Here is a 20,609-nt window from a genome sequence, read left to right as displayed (position 1 = left end):
TCTTTCAGTTCCTCTCTCACTCTGTCCCTCTCTCTGTCCTCCCTGTCTCTCTCTTTCAGTTACGTCTCTCACTCTGTCCCTCTCTCTGTCCTCCTGGCCGCACATTTCCTCATTTAGATCTGGACTCAAATGTAAATGTCTTTGTCGTCACGGTGGTCTCAACATAACTTTAGAACAGTACTGTTGAAATGTGTAATACTGTAAAGTCTTGCGTTCTGATTGTGTAACTATGGTTGTTGGCGGGACTGTGGTGCTTGAGTTATGCTGTGCTGTGTTCCTGTGCGTAGGAATGGAGGAAGTTAGGTCATAGATTACTATATAACAGAAAGGTAAAGACAGGCAGAGTACTGTAGCCTACACACACACACACACACACACACACACACACACACACACACACACACACACACACACACACACACACACACACACACACACACACACACACACACACACACACACGTAAGAAAGAGTTTTATATAGAAAGGTTTCACAATGGGGGAAATCAGACCCTCTTTGAAATCAGGTCAATGAGTGTTGAATTCCATGTACTGCAGGGTACTGTGTGTGTGTGCGTGCATAGTACCAGTATCACTGAATAGTACCAGAATCACTGCTGTCCTGCTAGCCTGAGGTGTGAGCGTCTGTCTCACAGGGGTGTGTTTCCTGTTCCCTCTAGTTCTCCAAGGAGAAATACCTGCTGGAGTCTCCACCAGAGAAACTACGCAAGGAGCTGGAAGAGGAGCTGAAACTCTGCAGCAGCGACATCAGGAGCCATGGCTGGTACCATGGACACATCCCTCGAGAGGTACACACACACACAAAGAAGAGTGGTTATCGACATGGGTACTGTTGTGTTCTGCGTTAGTGATGTTTCGTGCACAATAAAAGTCCCATACGTGCATTTCTTTGCCAACTTATACCTTCCACTGTAGTGTTTATTGACATTCTTACTGGTTCATTTACGTAATGAACAGCCTTCCATATGCTCTTAGTCTTAGGAGAAAACGGCAAAATCCAGAACTTGTGAAACGTTCCTCACACACACACACACACACACACACACACACACACACACACACACACACACACACACACACACACACACACACACACACACACACACACACACACACACACACACACACACACACACACACCCCGATGTGGCCCCACAGTCCTCCTGACACCCATCCGCACTACTCCCTCGCGTTCTCTCTGTAGTGTGAGTAAAACCATCTGTGAGTCTCCCTCCCTCCCTCCGTCTGCGATGCTTCAGCACATTAACATAATGCTACATTCACACTGGAGTAAACAGACCGAACAGGGGGAACCCGTGGCTCACCCTCACTGCTAAAACAATGCACTGTCTCCATGGTGATGGGCTCCCACGCAGCCAGCCGCAAGCAGCAGCACCCCTGTCTGTGTCTGTCTGTCTCTGCTGCTGGTGGTGGTCTGGCCTGTAGTAACAGCGCTCCCTGCTGGCCATATGGAGAAAGGCTTTACTATGGAATTTCACCTTTCGACAATGTGTATTCCTCACTATGTCCCCTATTATAGCATGCCTCTTCATAACAGTTCTCACAGGAAATCTTAGTTGTGTAAGCTATGTTTCCACACTAGATGTGTGCTTAACATTGACTTCGAGCCACTTTGTGTACTTTTCAGGCGTATATAATAATGGGTACCTGCGTCGCACAATGTTGTACAGTTGAAGTCGGAAGTTTACATACACTTAGGTTGGAGTCATTTAAACTCGGTTTTTCAACCACTCCACAAATTTCTTGTTGACAAACTATAGTTTTGGCAAGTCGGTTAGGACATCTACTTTGTGCATGACACAAGTCATTTTTCCAACAGTTGTTCACAGACAGATTATTTCACTTATAATTCACTGTATCACAATTCCAGTGGGTCAGAAGTTTACATACACTAAGTTGACTGTGCCTTTGAACAGCTTGGAAAATTCCAGAAAATGATTTCATGGCTTTAGAAGCTTCTGATAGGCTAATTGACATCATTTGAGTCAATTGGAGGTGTTCCTGTGGATGTATTTCAAAGCCTACCTTCAAACTGTGCATCTTTGCTTGACATCATGGGAAAATCAAAAGAAATCAGCCAAGACCTCAGAAAAAAAATTGTAGACCTCCACAAGTCTGGTTCATCCTTGGGAGCAATTTCCAAACACCACGTTCATCTGTACAAATAACAGTACGCAAGTATAAACACCATGGGACCACACATACTGCTCAGGAAGGAGACACGTTCTGTCTCCTAGAGATGAACGTACTTTGGTGCGAAAAGTGCAAATCAATCCCAGAACAACAGCAAATGACCTTGTGAAGATGCTGGAGGAAACAGGTACAAAAGTATCTATATCCACAGTAAAACGAGTCCTATATTGACATAACCTAAAAGGCCGCTCAGCAAGGAAGAAGCCACTGCTCCAAAACCGCCATAAAAAAGCCAGACTACGGTTTGCAACTGCACATGGGGACAAAGATCGTACTTTTGGGAGAAATGTCCTCTGGTCTGATGAAACAAAAATAGAACTGTTTGGCCATAATGACCATCGTTATGTTAGGAGGAAAAAGGGGGAGGCTTGCAAGCCGAAGAACACCATCCCAACCGTGAAGCACGGGGGTGTGGCAGCATCATGTTGTGGGGGTGCTTTGCTGCAGGAGGGACTGGTGCACTGTCACATGAGTTGACGCTGGAGAGACGAAGCAGGTACGGGGAGTAAACATTTAATAAATAACTGAAATAACACGAGACAGGAACAGCGTCAAGAACAACAACAAAAAAAAAAAAAAATTAATGCAGTAGGAGGGAACAGACAGATAAAGGGGAGGAAATGAACATGTGATAAGTGAGTCCAGGTGAGTCCAATTACGCTGATGCGAGTGACGAGGGAAGGCATGTGTGGGTGATGGATGGCAGGAGTGCGTGATGCAGGGTAATCTGGCGCCAGGGGAAGGGAAGAGCGGGAGCAGACGTGACATGCACTTCACAAAATAGATGGCATCATGTGGATGGAAAATTATGTAGATATATTGAGGCAACATCTGAAGCAACATCAGTCAGGAAGTTAAAGCTTGGTCGCAAATGGGTCTTCCAAATGGACAATGACCCCAAGCATACATCCAAAGTTGTAGCAAAATGGCTTAAGGACAACAAAGTCTAGGTATTGGAGGGGCCATCACAAAGCCCTGACCTCAATCCTACAGAAAATGTGTGGGTAGAACTGAAAAAGCGTGTGCGAGCAAGGAGGCCTACAAACCTGACTCAGCTCTGTCAGGAGGAATGGGCCAAAATTCACCCAATTTATTGTGGGATGCTTGTGGAAGGCTACCCGAAACGTTAAACAATTTAAAGGCAATGCTACCAAATGCTAATTGAGTGTATGTGAACTTCTGACCCACTGGGAATGTGATGAAAGAAATAAAAGCTGAAATAAATCATTCTCTCTACTATTGTTCTGACATTTCACATTCTTAAAATGAAGTGGTGATCCTAACTGACCTAAGACAGGGAATCTTTACTTGTATTAAATGTCATTAATTGTGATAAACTGAGTTTAAATGTATTTGGCTAAGGTGTATGTAAACTTCCGATTTCAACTGTAGATCAAACCTTCTTCTAAAAATGTCACTATAACAATGTTATAATAACTTTAACAATGTTATGAAATAACCCTCCTAATTCCTTTCTGTCAACCTCCAGCTATCGGAGACTGTAGTCCTGCAGAACGGTGATTTCCTGATCCGTGATTCGCTGATTAACATGGGCGACTACGTCCTAACGACCCGCTGGAACCACGAGGTTCTGCATTTTAAGATCACCAAGGTCCTGGTCAAGTCCAGCACTGAGTCGAAGGTATGTATTGTAACTTGCAGACCTGGGTTCGAATACTATTTCAGGTATTTGAATGACTTTTCAATACATTTCAAAACAAGTTTTAAATCAAATGTATTTGAAAAAACAAGTAGTTGAACATGTAAATGCATTTGAAAATACTATTTGAAAAGTATTGTCATGTATTTACAATTCCTTCAAATACATATCATTGGAAGTATTTGAAAGACAGTTATTTCTAATAAATATTTGAAAATAATTGCATAGTAATTTTATTTGAAATAACAAACAGTTTACCATTATATAGGTCTTATTTCACTGTTTAAATCACAATATGCAGCCCATACTTTACATTGGTGTCTCATGAAAGAGGACAAGATGCCATGTTATATATATATTTTTTAAACATCAGAGTTTCAAAAAGCTTATCAGACATTGAGTAGCGATCTGTTCTGAAGATACACCCCCCAATGCTGAAAAGCCGCTCCACAGCTCGGACATGTAGGTACACAGCAGCAACTCTGCTCAGTGTTGGGCGTGTGTGACTGTGTCTTCCAGATTTTCAGAGGATCAGCTTGATGGAAGATATGGGGTGATGAGGTAATCCTCAATTTCTCTATTCTTTGGTTGTTCCATTCAACCAAACAGTGTGTCCAAGCGACTTTGTTGGTGGTGATGGCTCACTGTGTGGGACATCCTATGCTGTGCTGGTGAACCTTGTGTCCAGATCATTGATGTCTGATGTGGCATTGCACCATGCCAGTTTTAAAGCGTGGATCCAAGACTGAGGCAATCTGGTGCGGCTTCTTCTGCTCATAAACAGTCAGGCACTTCTCAACGACTTTTGTTTTTTGACAAGTCATCAAGGCAAAGGATGGCTATTTGAAGATTCTGAAATATTAAATATATTTTGATTTGTTTAACACTTTTTTGGTTACTACATGATTCCATATCTGTTATTTCATAGTTTTGATGTCTTCACTATTATTTTACAATGTAGAAAATAGTAAAAAATAAAGAAAAACCCATGAATGAGTAGGTGTTCTAAAACTCTTGACCGGTAGTGTATAAAACAATGGGACAATCCAGTTTTTGACTGCACCGGGCCTTAAAGATTTAATGACAAGTCTAGTGCGTAAGGTGACTACGGATAAACTATTTACATATTTTTATGATCTATTGATTATTGTATATGAACTGTTGACTGTTGACGTTTTATGCTGCTATCTGATTTGACTACTTGTATTGTTGATCGTCGTCTTTTTGTCCTTGTGACTGTGTTGCAATGATTTGACAACTAAGTCTTTCTTATTTTATCTTAAGGTCCAGTACCTGTTCGAGAAGGACAGCTTCGACTCCATACCTGAACTGGTGAGGTTCTACGTGGCCGGGCGGCGGCCTGTCTCCCAGCCCAGTGGAGCCCAGATCTACTGTCCAATCATACGCACCCTACCCCTGCGCTACCTGGAGGCCACATTTGCCTTAGCCAATAGCAGGCACAGCCTGGCCCACTCACCGTCCAGTCAGAGAGGAGCGTACATCAAGAGGCGGAGCGTAACCATGAACGACGGACTGACCACAGAGAAGCTGATACCTCACAGGTGAGAGACGGACTGATATAGTATCATTATTATATTCTCTTCTTCTACGACAGTCTTGTTCAGTGTGTGTGTGTGTGTGTGTGTGTGTGTGTGTGTGTGTGTGTGTGTGTGTGTGTGTGTGTGTGTGTGTGTGTGTGTGTGTGTGTGTGTGTGTGTGTGTGTGTGTGTGCGCGCGCGCGCGCGTCTCAGCGTTTTAAAACAGATGTTTCATTGCCCATTCATTCCCATTGTGCGGTCAGTGATGTGGAGTCCATCAGTCCAGGGGAACCACCAGTTCTCCCAGTACCAGTCCCAGTAGCTACACCCGTACCAGTGGTACCAAAGCCAGAAGTGAAAGCTGCTGTCATGGGGTGCAGGTGGTGTGTGTAAGCCCATTTGGGTCAGAACAGCGGTGTTATGACAGAGTACTGACCCCTTCTCACTCTCACCCCCTGCCTCTGATTCACTGAAGAGCATGCTAGATCCGAGCCATACTTTAGACTCTGTACAATATGGCTCGATGTTAAACTAGTTGCTACACCGGTCACTCTGACACTGAACTGTCTGCACATCCTTATAATGCACGACTGTCTGTTTCCTCCTCCTCGGCACAGTAACCCGAGGTCAAGCTGAGAGGTCAAGCTGAGAGGTCAAGCTTAGCCTGGTCACAGATCTGTTTGTGCTGTCTTGTCAACTCGTATGGTCATTGTCATGCCAAACATGACATGACATTGACCATGTGAATTGGCCGTGCAGTGCAAACAGATCTGGGACAAGGATAAGGTTGACCTGTGTTTCACCTCTTCTTAGTAGACCAATAGGGAAAAATGTATATCTGGCACTTAAGTTAAAATATAGACATTTTGGGGCATTGGAAATGACTGTGTTGGTTTGTGTTTGCAGCCCTTCTACTATTCACAACCACAAGGATGCGATGAGGAACTGTGCCATGAGTATGGATCAGATCCAGGAGTATCGCTGTCCCCTGTCTCCTGTAGGAGAAACACCTCTCTCCCCAGCATACAGCCACAGTGAGTGTTTCTGTCATGGAGATTATTCTATAACGTGGTGGTGTGGTGCATTTGATTGAGCATGCCTGTCTACAGTGTAAGATGGGTAGGGGTAGGGTTTGCACTTTTGAGACAACTCCATTAGTTCCATTGCCCCAGGCGAGCTCAATCAAGCACAGCTAAACAAAAACATGACGAATTGAAACCCTCGTATTGAATATACAATACATGTGTGTAACCCCCTGCTTACCCCCCCAGTCCACAGACACAGAACCCAGTCAGGGGGTAGAGTTCTGGCAGTGGTGCCCCCCTCACCAGTCCTGAGACGCTCCAGCGAGCCCCAGCTCAGCCCTGGCTCCAACAACAACCTACCCGACATGCTAGCTGCCAGCTCCCACTCCACCCCGGCCCACTGCTCCTGCCCAGCCCCAGCAGGGGGCACTGAAACAGAGGGAAGCTACTGCGACCTCAGACCCTCCCCGGCCCCATGTCCCGGGGCTCCGTGTGCCGCTGGCATGCCCCCGACACCTCCAGCTAAGAGCTACGTGGAGCGGCTGCGTGTGGAGGAGGGCCGAGGGCCTGCCCCGGGGAAGGACAACGGAGCAGGGGCTGGGGGAGAGGCGTTCAGCGTCCCCCTGGTGGAGACTGCCTCCTCCTTCAGACCAGGGAAGTACCTGTCACCCTTGATCCCCCAGGAGAACAAGCCCTTAGAGATGAGCGTACTGAAGAGAGTCAAGGAGTTGTTGGCTGAGGTGGACGCCAGGACGGCTGCTAAACACATCACAATGGCTGACTGCACGGTATGGACACACGTGCATACAGTATGGACCCATAGGACTCTGAATAGGGTTATAAGAGCAGCATTCTGGCACTGTGTACCTTGGACCCCTGAACGTAACTCAGTGATGCCACTAATCCCCTACGGTCAGCCACACTACTCCGCCACAGAGTGTTGCTCAATTAACTCCTGTTAATGGTAGAGCGGCAGAGAGCAACCTGAGGTTAATACAGGGATGACTATGCTATTCTCAGCACTATTTACTTAACTCATTATTTGATAACATTTGAATTAAGAGCCAATTAACCACACGTTGCGGTGACCATGAATACATTAAGATAGGAAGGGTTTATTGTCATTTCTATCTCCTCTCTCTCGCCCTCTCCTCTCCTTCCCGCCCTCTCTGCTTCCTTCACTCACTCCTCCTTCCCTCTATGTTGCGCTTCCTCCTTCTGTCTGTCTGCAGGTTGCTAGGATACTGGGCGTTACCAAGGAGATGCAGAGGATGATGGGAGTAGGTTCAGGACTGGAGCTTTTGACTCTACCTCACGGACATCAGCTGAGACTGGACCTACTGGAGAGGTAAGGGTTAATAGTAATATAGTATGTAGGGTTGTGGTTGAGGCTAGGGTTGAACTGGGATGTAGACATGAGGTTAGGGTTGTGGTTGAGGCTAGGGTTGAACTGGGATGTAGACATGAGGTTAGGGTTGTGGTTGAGGCTAGGGTTGAACTGGGATGTAGACATGAGGTTAGGGTTGTGGTTGAGGCTAGGGTTGAACTGGGATGTAGACATGAGGTTAGGGTTGTGGTTGAGGCTAGGGTTGAACTGGGATGTGGACATGAGGTTAGGGTTGTGGTTGAGGCTAGGGTTGAACTGGGATGTAGACATGAGGTTAGGGTTGTGGTTGAGGCTAGGGTTGAACTGGGATGTAGACATGAGGTTAGGGTTGTGGTTGAGGCTAGGGTTGAACTGGGATGTGGACATGAGGTTAGGGTTGTGGTTGAGGCTAGGGTTGAACTGGGATGTAGACATGAGGTTAGGGTTGTGGTTGAGGCTAGGGTTGAACTGGGATGTAGACATGAGGTTAGGGTTGTGGTTGAGGCTAGGGTTGAACTGGGATGTAGACATGAAGTTAGGGTTAGGGTTGTGGTTGAGGCTAGGGTTGAACTGGGATGTGGACATGAAGCTAGGTTTAGGGTTGATGCTAGGTATGAACTTGGATGTGGACATGAAGCTAGGGTTAGGGTTGTGGTTGAGGCTAGGGTTGAACTGGGATGTAGACATGAAGCTAGGTTTGTGGTTGAGGCTAGGGTTGAACTGGGATGTAGACATGAAGTTCGGGTTAGTTGAACTAGGATGTAGACATGAAGTTAGGGTTGTGGTTGAGGCTAGAGTTGAACTGGGATGTGGACATGAAGCTAGGGTTAGGGTTGAGCGTATGTTTGAGTTGGGATCTGGACATGAAGCTAGAGTTATGGTTGAGGGTTGAAATGGGATGTAGACATGAAGTTAGGGTTGTGGTTGAGGCTAGAGTTGAACTGGGATGTGGACATGAAGTTGGGGTTAGGGTTTTGGTTGAGGCTCCCGGTTGAACTGGGATGTAGACATTAAGCCAGGGTTAGGGTTGTGGTTGAGGCTAGGGTTGAACTGGGATGTAGACATGAAGTTAGGGTCGTGGTTGAGGCTAGGGTTGAACTGGGATGTTGACATGAATATAGGGTTGTGGTTATGGTTTAGGCTAGGGTTGAACTGGGATGTGGACATGAAGTTAGGATTAGGGTTGAGGCTGTGATTGAACTGGGAAGTAGACATGAAGTTAGGTTTGAGGTTAGGGTTCGGGTTGTGGTTGAGGCTTGGGTTGAACCGGGATGTGAACATGAAGCTAGGTTTAGGGTTGTTTTTGAGGCTAGGGTTTAACTGGGATGTAGACCTGAAGCTAAGGTTGTGGTTGAGGCTAGAGCTGAACTTGGATGTGGACATGAAGCTAGGTTTAGGGTTATGGTTGATGCTAGAGTTGAACTGGGATATGGACAGGAAGTTAGGGTTAGGGATGTGGTTGAGGCTAGATTGGAACTTGGATGTGGACAGGAAGCTAGAGTTAGGGATGTGGTTGAGGCTAGATTGGAACTTGGATGTGGACAGGAAGCTAGGGTTAGGGTTGTGGTTGAGGCTTGACCTGGGTGGTGGACATGAAGCTAGGTTGTGGTTGAGGCTAGAGTTGAACTTGGATGTGGACATGAAGCTAGGGTTATGTTTGAGGCTAGGGTTGAACTTGGATGTGGAAATTAAGCTAGGTTTAGGGTTGATGCTAGGTATGAACTTGGATGTGGACATGAAGCTAGGGTTGTGATTGAGGCTAGGGTTGAACTGGGATGTAGACATGAAGTTCGGGTTAGGGTTGTGGTTGAGGCTAGGGTTGAACTGGGATGTGGACCTGAAGTTAGGTTTGTGGTTGAGGCTAGGGTTGAACTGGGATGTAGACATGAGGTTCGGGTTAGTTGAACTAGGATGTAGACATGAAGTTAGGGTTGTGGTTGAGGCTAGGGTTGAACTGGGATGTGGACCTGAAGTTAGGTTTGTGGTTGAGGCTAGGTTTGAACTTGGATGTGGACATGAAGTTAGGGTTAGTTGAACTAGGATGTAGACATGAAGTTAGGGTTGTGGTTGAGGCTAGGGTTGAACTGGGATGTGGACCTGAAGTTAGGTTTGTGGTTGAGGCTAGGTTTGAACTTGGATGTGGACATGAAGTTAGGGTTAGTTGAACTAGGATGTAGACATGAAGTTAGGGTTGTGGTTGAGGCTAGGGTTGAACTGGGATGTGGACCTGAAGTTAGGTTTGTGGTTGAGGCTAGGTTTGAACTTGGATGTGGACATGAAGTTAGGGTTAGTTGAACTAGGATGTAGACATGAAGTTAGGTTTGTGGTTGAGGCTAGGGTTGAAATGGGATGTGGACATGAAGCTAGGGTTAGGGTTGAGCCTATGTTTGAGTTGGGATCTGGACATGAAGCTAGAGTTATGGTTGAGGGTTGAAATTGGATGTAGACATGAAGTTAGGGTTGTGGTTGAGGCTAGAGTTGAACTGGGATGTGGACATGAAGTTGGGGTTAGGGTTTTGGTTGAGGCTCCCGGTTGAACTGGGATGTAGACATTAAGCCAGGGTTAGGGTTGTGGTTGAGGCTAGGGTTGAACTGGGATGTAGACATGAAGTTAGGGTTGTGGTTGAGGCTAGGGTTGAACTGGGATGTAGACATGAAGTTAGGGTCGTGGTTGAGGCTAGGGTTGAACTTGGATGTGGACATGAAGTTAGGGTTAGGGTTGTGGTTGAGGCTAGGGTTGAACTGGGATGTGGAAATTAAGCTAGGTTTAGGGTTGATGCTAGGTATGAACTTGGATGTGGACATGAAGCTAGGGTTGTGATTGAGGCTAGGGTTGAACTGGGATGTAGACATGAAGTTCGGGTTAGGGTTGTGGTTGAGGCTAGGGTTGAACTGGGATGTGGACCTAAAGTTAGGTTTGTGGTTGAGGCTAGGGTTGAACTGGGATGTAGACATGAGGTTCGGGTTAGTTGAACTAGGATGTAGACATGAAGTTAGGGTTGTGGTTGAGGCTAGGGTTGAACTGGGATGTGGACCTGAAGTTAGGTTTGTGGTTGAGGCTAGGTTTGAACTTGGATGTGGACATGAAGTTAGGGTTAGTTGAACTAGGATGTAGACATGAAGTTAGGGTTGTGGTTGAGGCTAGGGTTGAAATGGGATGTGGACATGAAGCTAGGGTTAGTTGAACTAGGATGTAGACATGAAGTTAGGGTCGTGGTTGAGGCTAGGGTTGAACTGGGATGTTGACATGAAGTTAGGATTAGGGTTGAGGCTTGGGTTGAACCGGGATGTGGACAGGAAGCTAGGGTTAGGGTTGTGGTTGAGGCTTGGGTTAACCTGGGTGGTGGACATGAAGCTAGGTTGTGGTTGAGGCTAGGGTTGAGCGTGGATGTGGACATGAAGCTAGGGTTAGGATTGTGGTTGAGTCTAGGGTTGAGCTTGGATGTGGACATGAAGCTAGGTTTAGGGTTGTGGTTGAGGCTAGGGTTGAGTTTGGATGTGGACATGAAGCTAGGGTTAGGATTGTGGTTGAGGCTAGGGTTGAGCTTGGATGTGGACATGAAGCTAGGGTTAGGATTGTGGTTGAGGCTAGGGTTGAGCTTGGATGTGGACATGAAGCTAGGTTTAGGGTTGTGGTTGAGGCTAGGATATAGACATGAAGGGTTGAACTGGGATGTGGACATGAAGCTAGTGTTTGGGTTAGCTGAGACTGGACCTGATGGAGAGGTTAGGGTTCAGCTCAATGCTGGACATAAAACAGCCAGAGAGTATACGCTGGGAAATTGAAATGTCCCTCCCGTCATATTCTCGTCCCCCAGACGACTCTGTCTTTGTCGCGATTAGCCTTGGGACGAGTGAACTCTCGTCATGATAAGTCAATTGTGCTCCTCAACCATGACTGTGTCCTCATCTACTCTGTCTACTCATCTCTCGCTTCCTTCATCTACCGCCCCGCCCTCCCCAGGTTCTACACCATGTCTATAATGATGGCTGTGGACCTGCTGGGGTGTACAGGCAGTACAGAGGAGAGGGCTGCTCTGCTCCATAAGACCATCCAGCTGGCTGCTGAACTCAAGAGCAACCTTGGGAACATGTTTGGCTTTGCTGCTGTGATGAGAGCACTGGAGCTGCCACAGGTACATGGACATACAGTATGCACACACACACACACATTATAATTATATTTGAATTGGCAGTACTCATGCTGTTCTACCTCTCTGTCAGATTTCTCGCTTGGAGCAGACGTGGATGACGTTGCGTCAGAGACACACAGAGGGAGCCATCCTCTATGAGAAGAAGCTCAAGCCCTTCATGAAGAACATGAACGATGGCAAAGGTATGGAGCTGGTGGCTCAGATAGCACTTCTTTTACAAGGCACTCTGTCACAGGAGAGCACAGCGCACAAAGCATGATGTATATCTCGCGGTGGAAGGAATGAAAAGATGAATCACTATTGAAAAGTCTCAAGATAGATGAGTCTGAGTGTCTCTCTACCTGTCTACTATATGTTATATAGTATTTCAGTGACCATTGTTTCTAACTCTCTGTATCTGTGTGTCCTCGGTGTGTATTTAAGAGAGCAGTGTGCTGTCCAACACGTCCTTCCCTCACGTGGTTCCTCTGCTGTCTCTGTTGGAGAAGGGTGTGGCCGTGGGGGAGGGGCCAGGGGCGGGGATAGAACCCTGGGAGAACGTGGAGGCGGGCGTTGATGTGGTGATGTCACACCTGGAGGCGGCCCGGACCATCGCTCACCACGGGGTGCTGTACCGCACCAACGCTGAGACCAAACTACAAGGTTAGGGTTCTGTGTGTGTGTGTGTGTGTGTGTGTCACTGGTGTGTGTGTTTTTATTGTTTTTTTATTATATTTTTATTTATTTAACTAGGCTAAGACAGTTAAGATCAAATTCTTATTTTACAATGACGGCCTACCCCGGCCAAACCCTCCCCTAACCCGGACAACGCTGGGAGAATTGTGCACTGCCCTATGGGACTCCCGATCATGGCCGGTTGTGATACAGCCCGGGATTGAACCAGGGTCTGTAGTGACTCCTCTAGCAGTGAGATGCAGTCCCATAGACCACCACTCGGCAGCCTGTATGTTATTTTGGCATTAATACGTGTCACATACCAGTTTGCAAACAATGTAAAAAATTTAAATGTTTTAGCTAACAGAAACTGGTTGCGCCGTGATTGGCTCAGTGTTCTGTCACTCATGGGGACACTACGTCGCTGCAAAATCTGACAGCTTGAAAGTTCAAGCCACTTTGAGTGCTGCCATTGATTTACATTAGATGTGCCCATCCAAGTAAGCTCAAGGTCATTGGCCACAGATAAAATGACGTCAAATCACGTTATAAACTCAGCAAAAAAAATAAACGTCCCCTTTTCAGAACCCTGTCTTTCAAAGATAATTTGTAAAAATCCAAATATCTTCACAAATCTTCATTGTAAAGGGTTTAAACACTGTTTCCCATGCTTGTTCAATGAACCATAAACAGTTCATGAACATGCACATGTGGAACAGTCGTTAAGACACTAACAACTTACAGACGGTAGGCAATTATGAAAACGTAGGACACTAAAGAGGCCTTTCTACGGACTCTGAAAAACACCAAAAGAAAGATGCCCAGGGTCCCTGCTCATCTGCGTGAACGTGCCTTAGGCATGCTGCAAGGAGGCATGAGGACTGCAGATGTGGCCAGGGCAATAAATTGCAATGTCCATACTGTGAGACAGCTAAGACAGTGCTACAGGGAGACAGGACGGACAGCTGGTCGTCCTCGCAGTGGCATACCACGTATAACAACACCTGCATAGGATCGGTACATTCGAACATCACACCTGCGGGACGGGTACAGGATGGCAACAACAACTGCCCGAGTTACACCAGGAACGCACAATCCCTCCATCACTGCTCAGACTGTCAGCAATAGGCTGAGAGGCTGGACTGATGGCTTGTAGGCCTGTGGTAAGGCAGGTCCTCACCAGACATCACTGGCAACATCGTCGCCTATGGGCACAAACCCACCGTCGCTGGACCAGACAGGACTGGCAAAAAGTGCTCTTCACTGATGAGTCGCGGTTTTGTCTTACCAGGGGTGATGGTCGGATTTGCGTTTATCGTCGAAGGAATGAGCGTTATACCAAGGCCTGTACTCTGGAGCGGGATCGATTTGGAGGTGGAGGGTCTGTCATGGTCTGGGGCAGTGTGTCACAGCATCATCGGACTGAGCTTGTTGTCATTGCAGGCAATCCCAGCATGACAATGCCACCAGCCATACTGCTCGTTCTGTGTGTGATTTCCTGCAAGACAGGAATGTCAGTGTTCTGCCATGGCCAGCGAAGAGCCCGGATCTCAATCCCATTGAGCACGTCTGGGACCTGTTGGATCGGAGGGTGAGGGCTAGGGCCAATCCCCCCAGAAATGTCCGGGAACTTGCAGGTGCCTTGGTGGAAGAGTGTGGTAACATCTCACAGCAAGAACTGGTAAACCTGGTGCAGTCCATGAGGAGGAGATGCACTGCAGTACTTAATGCAGCTGGTGGCCACACCAGATAATGACTGTTACTTTTGATTTTGACCCCCCCTTTGTTCAGGAATACATTATTCAATTTCTGTAAGTCACATGTCTGTGGAACTTGTTCAGTTTATGTCTCAGTTGTTGAATCTTGTTATGTTCATACAAAAGTTTACTGAAAATTAAACGCAGTTGACAGTGCGAGGACGTTTCTTTTTTTGCTGTTTATCTACCATAGCTTTGATTGGACTGATCATGTCAACATCATGCTTTCACAATCTTAGCTGGCAAGCTAGACAAGCAGTCATCATCATGAATCACGTTGACAATCTACTGGCAAATCCTTTCCAATCCTTGTCATATGAAGAGAAATGATAGATAAAACGTATCGGTGCTAATCGACCATTGGACATTAACATTACACAACAAGTTGGAAATCGCAAATTCAACAATGAGTGGTTTGGAAGGAATCAGTGGCTAACTGCAAGCGTTGCAAAGCAATCCCTATTTTGCTTCCCCTGCCTGCTATTCAGTGGAGAGGGTTTGTGGTCCAAGTCTGGGTTTAAGGGTCTCTTCAAGCTTAGAAGGATAAACATTCACACGCAACGCCATGGACCAGAAAAGGTTGAATACATTGGCCATGCTGTCAATCCAGCATGACTTCTGCTGCGTTCAAAACAACTGGAACCTCGGAACTGGGAAATCTCAGACTTCAGTGAGTTCAAGACAACTGGGAACTCAGGGGGAAAAATTAGCTCCGACTGGGAAAATACGTTTTGAAGGGTCATCCAACTCGGAATTCCAAGTCGGGAACTCTGGCCTCTTTCTAGAGCTCCGACCTGAAGATCACTGTAGTCATGATTCAACCATGTTTTTCCGAGTTCCCAGTTGTTGCAAGCACCATAAATCCAGAGATTGCCAGACTTTGATGACAAAGTTTCATGACCAAATTTCCCCACAAGAAGGACCGCTGTGCCACTTTCCTGTTCAAGTGAGCATAGCACAACTGTGAGTCCAATAATGTATTTTATGCTGCTGCATAAATTATGTAATATGCCAGGGAGATACAGTATGTATACTGTAGCTAAGAAAATAATACAAAGTATGTTTGTAGTAAGTTGCTAGTAGCCCATGTGCCTCACCTTAATAATTTGGTCCCTTTCCCCCTCATAACTTAGCCTACTGTTCTGACTTGGGGTGCACATGTAGCCTATAGCATGTTTTAGAGAAATGTAATCATTGAATAATGTAAGAGCTTTCATTGTCTGCTCATATGCCCCCTTTATTTATCCTACGGTTCTGACTTGGTGTACAGGGAGAATACTGTAAGAATGGCCCATGCTCTGAATCCTGTCGCTGTACATTTCAAAAGTGCTGAACAAATAGTTATATTGACTACGTCTGTCTTAGCTCGCTCGTTAATGTCTTAATCGAAATTACGGACCGCCTCTTATCCGCTCATCGTCCCCTTATTCCATAGTTTGTACATATGAATAGTCAGTAGAAACCACATTTGTTTAAGCAAGGCAGCTATATCAGCTATGTTTTTAAAATGAGGCTGAATGAACGGTTTCGCTGCCAGACAATAGCCAGGTGTAGCGGGGATAAGGATTCACTCCATGCTGCTGATAAGAAAGCTCTGCTGTTGGGACAGCTTTATGTAGGCCCTAGCCCTAACAGTGGGCACCGTTTGTCACCATTATCGTGCAATTCATGTATTGTTCAGTGTCGTGTTGTGTAGTGGCTTTGCTGGCATGCATCCAATTTGTGCTGCTGTTGAGTTTGCCCAACCAAGATTTACATGCTAAAATCGCCACTGCTCATTCGTCATTCAAAGAATCACAGACTCAATCTCCGTCGGAAGTGCTTTTTAGTCTAGTGATAGGATTAGGCTTAATCCAGATCCAGGAATCCGTCCATAGAGCATATAATAGTATTATAGAGTAGTGTGCGGTGTCAGCTTGATTGACATTGTTATGGACTAACCACTAAGACCTTGTCTGAGTAGTGTCTGGTGTGCATTGATTTATTTGACCGAGTAATAACTGTAGTGTTGCGTTACATGTTAAGTTGTTATGTTGCTCCCTGATGCTGAGGCATCGTAACATCTGACGGTGTGGGTGTGTTCGATATGTTATGTTATGCTTCAATTGTCATTGATCTGAAATGATGATTGAGGTGTACATCTGTGGTAGTGTGATGGTTACAGTATGTTTACCTTATTGTGTTCTTATTGATTCCAGTCCCTGGCGAGGACTGGTGTTTTGAGCAGGATGTCAATAACTACCTTAACTAGCCTGTTTTCCACAATGTCTTTAATATTGATTTCTTCTCTTTTATGTTCTGTTCTGTCCTCTCTCTCTCTCTCTCTCTCTCTACTCCTCCACCAGGCTTCCAGGAGAGTCAGGAAGTTCTGGAGATCTTCCGGACAGAGTTCCAGATGAGGTTGCTATGGGGAAGCAGGGGTTCGGAGGGCAGCCAATCGGAACGCTATGAGAAGTTCAACAAAGTCCTGACCGCTCTGTCTCACAAGCTGGAGCCTCCTGTACGCCACAGCGAACTATAGCACCCATCTCACTGAACACCCCTATACAAAGCACTGCGCTCACAGTGGTACGACCTGCCTCCCCATACTGCAAGGCACCTTGATGTGGATGTCCAAAGTGAATAAGAGGGGAGGAGGCCGACTAAACAGAGACAAAAGAGTGTACTTAGAGAAGACAAGAGGCGAGAAGGAGCATCTCACTGTATATCCCCAAAAAAGGCACAAAGGGCTTTTTCAGAGCTCTTCAATAGGCTGTAATATTTCCCTCCCTAAATGCTGAAAGACAGAGTGGGCCGAGGAGGAGTGGGGAAATTGGGTATTCTTCTACCCATCAGCAAGCTACAAAGAACTACAGGTATGGTGTGCGCTGAGGGTCAAACAGTGCGTGAGAGGTTGGATCTAGCTGTTCTCTGGTAGATCACATGAAGCTCTGATCTGTCTTCAATACCTTCATTATTACCTGTACTATTACATCTGTACTTACTGGCTCATTGTCGCACACTGTTCTGTCAGAGAGTAATAGTAAACACAATGTGTGTGTTCTGTCTGACTTGAAGAGACAGTCCTATTTAACACAACGTGTGTGTGTACTTCAGGACACCAGTACCACAGAGATACATCGGCATCTATCTCTGACCTCTGACCTGTCTCATCGGACCTCCGCTTTAGACTGAGAGGTTGTGTGTTCTAGAATCTGTTCTTCTTGTATAGACTCTCTGTGTGGCTGCCATTCATTCATCACATAGTCCATCAGGTCCCCTGTTGATGACACACGCAGTGTGCTCATACAGACAGACACTTATCTGCCCCACAACACACAATAATATATGTTGCCAAATCATATCAGCTGTTTGAGGCATACTAAGCAATTCTCTCTGTGGGTTTTGTTTGTGTGCTGTTCAGAAGCAGTTCTCTTATTGAGGCTCTTCTGAGAAGCACCCCTCTCCTCATTTCTGGCATGTCATTAATTTTTCATATGACTCTGATTTTGTTTGAGTACTGTTTGGTAGTCTTTATTTTAATAGGGGCTATTTTGGGAAGCATTCCTCTCCCTCCCCTCTCCTTATTTCTGGCATGTCATTAATGTTTCATAATGACTCCTGTCCCATTTACATCATATGAGCATGTTTGCCTTGTCCTCACTTGTCACAAACACACCATTAGAAATATCCTTAAAGCACTCGGACCTGTTTGTGTGAATTAATGTGCTTCAGGCACATTTGTTTTTCCATGTAAAAACACTGACTACTATTTTCTTCAACTTGATTTAGATGACATTTTTCTGTGTGATTTTATTGCTGACCGGCAGATTTTGTTGACATGGTGACATGTTTGAAGACTTTGTTGACATGGTAACGTAACATGTTTGAGCCTCTGCTGTTGCCGTATAGGATTCAGGTTTTAACCGGTGTGAATGAATGCGCTTTAGTCTGAAAGTGATCAGAATGTTCTCAGGGCAGAATGGAGGCCCCCTCAGACCTAGCCTGGTCCCAGACCTGTTTGTGCTGCCAACTTCTCTGGTCATTGTCAGCCAAAGAAACTATACGAGATTGCAAAACAACATGAATAGATGTGGGATCAGGCTACCTCAGACCCCCTCAGTGACTGTATGATGTGTTTTGCTTTGTGTGTTTGATATGAGATGGACAGAGTGTTGAAAAGGACATTCGATTTTAAAACCATCAAAAGTGTTTTTGATTTCACATATTCACCGTAGGATCGTGCGATTTTTCACTCACTCAAATTCATGAAATGGTCTCTTTCAATTGTATCGTTGCTGAAATGCTTTAGTGAAATGCAACATCAACATGAGGGCTTAAAGGAATCTGTCAACTTCCTTGGAACTAAATACAGTGTGACCTTTGACCTTTTGATCAAATAATACCTGGCGACCTTTCCTCCGCCGACTCCTAAGCAGTGTTGCGTTGAAACACAAAAGCACTATGAATGAAGATAATGATTTCTTTTAGATCTGTTTGTTGAAGTGTCAGTGTCTGCTGATTGACTTCCAATCCATGATGTATTTAGGCCTGAGATAGAGAGCTGACTCTCAGATCTATGCAATCACTTTAAATCAATTAAGAGTCCCATAGAAAACAAGCAGAGTAGACACTGCTGCCCCTGAGGATGTGAGTTGTGTACTACTGGGAACAATCCACTTGAACACCCCTCCTAACTGGTATGTACTACTGGGAAACTCGTCTATCATCCCTGAGCTACAACTTCTCCCACATGCTGACCTCTGACGTCACCTACTAAGAAAATGACCTTGATAACAGCATTTGACAGTTCAATGCAACAACAAAACAATTTATAAAAAGCAATCAATTAATATGGGTTTTGAACACTATAATTGGTTTACAAGCATGATAGCTGTACTTTTAGTTTATGGTTGAGCCAATCAGCATTTCTCAATGAGTTCAAAGCACGTGAATGCATCCAACTGGTATTTATGACTTCTCAACTGGTAATAACCACCTTCCTACTTGGTTCTGAATGCAGCATAAGTGCCAGCCAGCCAGAAAGTGCATCCCAGGTCGTATTCATTAGGCACCAAACAAAGGAAAACATACTGAAACGGGGATGGATTATCAATTTTGTTTTCTGTTGCAAAACGTTTTGCTACAGTGTGCCCTAGTGAACACGATCCCAATCAGCCAGAGAATAAAGGGGAGAGCCAAAATCCAATTGCCTTTCTTGTCCAGTAGAGGGGACTATAGTTCAGTCAGCAAAAAAATAAATAAATAGAAGGCATCTTGATTTTAATCTTTTTTTTGTGTGTTTTTGCGATTTATTAATAAAGCCTACTGGTTTAGGAACGATTTGATGATGTACTGTATGTAATTATGTTTGTCTCACCTTATGTTGTACAGATTACATGTGTGCTTTTTTCCTGTTGTAAATAGTCATTCTGAAATGATGAACCTATAAAGAAAAAGGACAAAAAACTCCAATGTTTGTGACCCCATGTTTTTTTTAATGTACTGTACATAATGGTTCACTTGTTTTTCAAATAAAATAAAGCTCGAGTCAATGACGCTTGTATGACTTGATTCTATTTACTCATTCCATGTGGTCGTGGTACTAACCGCTAGATGGCAGCACTGCCTCACTAACGCTGATGCAGAGTGAAAGTCAAATCATCATCCCTGAATTGATCCTTGTCTTGTTACTTGTGTACACAGTGTTTCAGCTAGCTTCATGGGTACAGACATCAGTGCAGTTAAGGTGTTGCATACTAGTGCGATACTTAGAACTACTTGACATCAAAGAGGATGTGATGAGTTTCCATTTTAAAATGTTTGGCTATGCTGTTATCTGTGTGTGTGTGTGTGTGTGTGTGTGTGTGTGTGTGTGTGTGTGTGTGTGTGTGTGTGTGTGTGTGTGTGTGTGTGTGTGTGGTGTGAGTGTGTGTGCTCGCCTGTATTTCAGCTACGGAGCATGTGCACTGCAGCTGAGGGCAGGGCATGAGTATTAGATAACAGGGGTGCGTCAGGGTCACGTGACTATGGTCAGGGCGGGCGGGCGGGGACAAGATGGTGGAGATGGGGATGAACAGAACAGGCAGAGCAGTGTGCGTGCGTTAGAGTGAGGTGGTGGTAGAGATGGGGGGGGAGGAAGGAAAGTGTAGCACACAGATGTTCAGAGTCAGACTCAGACCACGCAGCTGTGGGCCAGTGCCAGTCAGAGAAGGGGCGCGCTGAGCTGCACTGTCTGGCAC

General features: G+C 45.5%; 1 protein-coding gene across 3 annotated transcripts in view; it reads left to right on the top strand.

Moving 5' to 3' along the window:
* Positions 1-19,927, top strand: part of sh2d3ca (SH2 domain containing 3Ca) — an 83,476-nt gene extending 63,549 nt beyond the window's left edge. For all 3 annotated transcript variants that reach the window (XM_071349896.1, XM_071349898.1, XM_071349897.1), the window contains 10 exons: positions 680-808; positions 3,724-3,876; positions 5,179-5,456; positions 6,339-6,466; positions 6,704-7,245; positions 7,690-7,805; positions 11,788-11,959; positions 12,048-12,159; positions 12,401-12,619; positions 16,734-19,927. In XM_071349896.1, coding sequence (XP_071205997.1) covers positions 680-808; positions 3,724-3,876; positions 5,179-5,456; positions 6,339-6,466; positions 6,704-7,245; positions 7,690-7,805; positions 11,788-11,959; positions 12,048-12,159; positions 12,401-12,619; positions 16,734-16,909 — 2,025 coding nt within the window. In that variant the 3' untranslated portion in view covers positions 16,910-19,927. The remainder of the gene's footprint in view (positions 1-679; positions 809-3,723; positions 3,877-5,178; positions 5,457-6,338; positions 6,467-6,703; positions 7,246-7,689; positions 7,806-11,787; positions 11,960-12,047; positions 12,160-12,400; positions 12,620-16,733) is intronic.
* The last annotated feature ends 682 nt before the right edge of the window (positions 19,928-20,609 follow it).

The sequence above is a fragment of the Salvelinus alpinus genome, chromosome 18 (genome assembly GCF_045679555.1).
Source record: "Salvelinus alpinus chromosome 18, SLU_Salpinus.1, whole genome shotgun sequence".
Taxonomy (NCBI): domain Eukaryota; kingdom Metazoa; phylum Chordata; class Actinopteri; order Salmoniformes; family Salmonidae; genus Salvelinus; species Salvelinus alpinus.
This window is presented reverse-complemented; position numbering and strand designations above follow the sequence as displayed.